General features: G+C 40.3%; 1 protein-coding gene across 1 annotated transcript; it reads left to right on the top strand.

Moving 5' to 3' along the window:
- Positions 1 to 278: 278 nt before the first annotated feature.
- LOC105558515 (uncharacterized protein K02A2.6-like) lies at positions 279 to 1,078 on the top strand (the record flags this gene model as incomplete). The annotated part of the gene is made up of 1 exon (XM_012006234.1): positions 279 to 1,078. A coding segment is annotated over exon 1 (800 nt), but the record flags the coding sequence as incomplete, so codon positions are not given.
- Between the last annotated feature and the right edge of the window lie 638 nt (positions 1,079 to 1,716).

Here is a 1,716-nt window from a genome sequence, read left to right as displayed (position 1 = left end):
TTTATATTTGGTTATATGGGATCGAATTTGAGCTAGTTACCGACCATAAGGCATTAGAATACATATTTGCACCAAAAACAAAACCAAATGCTAGGATAGAAAGGTGGGTACTACGCCTGCAACAGTTTAAATATAAAATAGTGTATGAGAAAGGCAAAACAAATATAGCGGATGCATTGTCAAGGTTAAGTATAAATGAAAAGTAAAAGGGAGTAAATAATCAGGGCATAGATGAACAGTATGTATATTGGGTAGCGAGAGAAGCCGTGCCGAGAGCAATGACATTAGAAGAAATAGATTTGGAATCAGGAAAAGATCAGGTTTTAGGAAACGTAAGGGAGGCAATAAAGACGGGAGATTGGAAGAAGTTAGAAAAATCCAGATTTAGGATAATGAGGGACGAATTATGTTGCTATAATAACATTGTTTTAAGGGGAACGCGAATAGTCATTCCGGAAGCATTGAAGCGAATAACACTTCAGATAGCGCACGAGGGTCACCCCGGAATTGTGGCAATGAAAAACAGATTAAGAAGCAAGGTCTGGTGGGATGGGATAGACAGGGATGCGGAAAGAACAGTAAAGGCGTGCAAAGGATGTCAATTGGTACAGGACACTGTATCGCGACCACCGGTAAAGCGAAACGAATTGCCCACAGGTCCGTGGGAATCGATTGCGTTAGACTTAATGGGCCCGATGCCGACAGGGGAAAACATCCTAGTTGTAACGGATTATTACAGTAGATACTTTGAGGTACAAATTTTAAAAAGTACGACGACGGATAAGATAATAGAGGTCCTTTTTGAAATATTTGCGAGGCACGGATTTCCAAGCACGATAGTTTGCGACAACGGACCTCAATTTGCGAATGAGCGATTTAGGGAATGGCTAAGTATTAACGGGATTAGGATCGCGCATACGGCACCGTACTGGCCTCAGGCAAACGGCGAGGTAGAAAGGCAGAATAGAAGCCTTCTAAAAAGGTTGAAAATTGCGCACGCGGAAGACAAAAATTGGCGAGAAGAAATTCAAAAATTTTTATTAATGTACAGATCCACACCGCATTCAGTTACGGGAGGGTAAATATTTACCCTTACATAGCACCCGCCAATCAACTTCCGTTTGACCTTGATGTTGACCTTGACCCCCAAGGAGGTCAAGGTCATTGCCCATTCCCGTCGCTCATTGTTTGTTAAAAAGTTATAAAGAAAATAAGTTTGTATCGGGTTTGCGTATTTCTGTAAAGCACAATATTCTTGTGTGCGTATGGACCTACAAATGATGGAAAATTATCTGCTCTACAGAACAGTTAACCCGGGTTAAATATATACAGGGTGTCTGATGCAAAAGTAGCCAACTTAAAGTGGTAGATTGGGTTAAACTAAGGAGAAATGTCGTGTGCCACGGTACAAAAGTAACAATAAGTTATCGAGTAATTAATTTACACGTTTGAGCGAATGAGGATGCAGGAGACGGTAGGCCGGACTCGGAAGGCATTTTATAATAAACCGTCGCTCATTGTTTGTTAAAAAGTTATGAAGAAAATAAGTTATGGAAATTTGGAATAATCCACGCGCAATTGTATGATGATGGAAATAGGATTGCTTTGTATGCAAATGATGATCGGAGATGGAATTTGCCTCGCGCGAATAGTTCAATTTGTAGAAGAAGCTTGTATACATACATGATAATGTCCTTATAATATCAGAAACCGTAC

Source organism: Vollenhovia emeryi, unplaced genomic scaffold (assembly GCF_000949405.1).
Source record: "Vollenhovia emeryi isolate VEMERY1.0 unplaced genomic scaffold, V.emery_V1.0 DF947248.1, whole genome shotgun sequence".
NCBI classification, from domain to species: domain Eukaryota; kingdom Metazoa; phylum Arthropoda; class Insecta; order Hymenoptera; family Formicidae; genus Vollenhovia; species Vollenhovia emeryi.
This window is presented reverse-complemented; position numbering and strand designations above follow the sequence as displayed.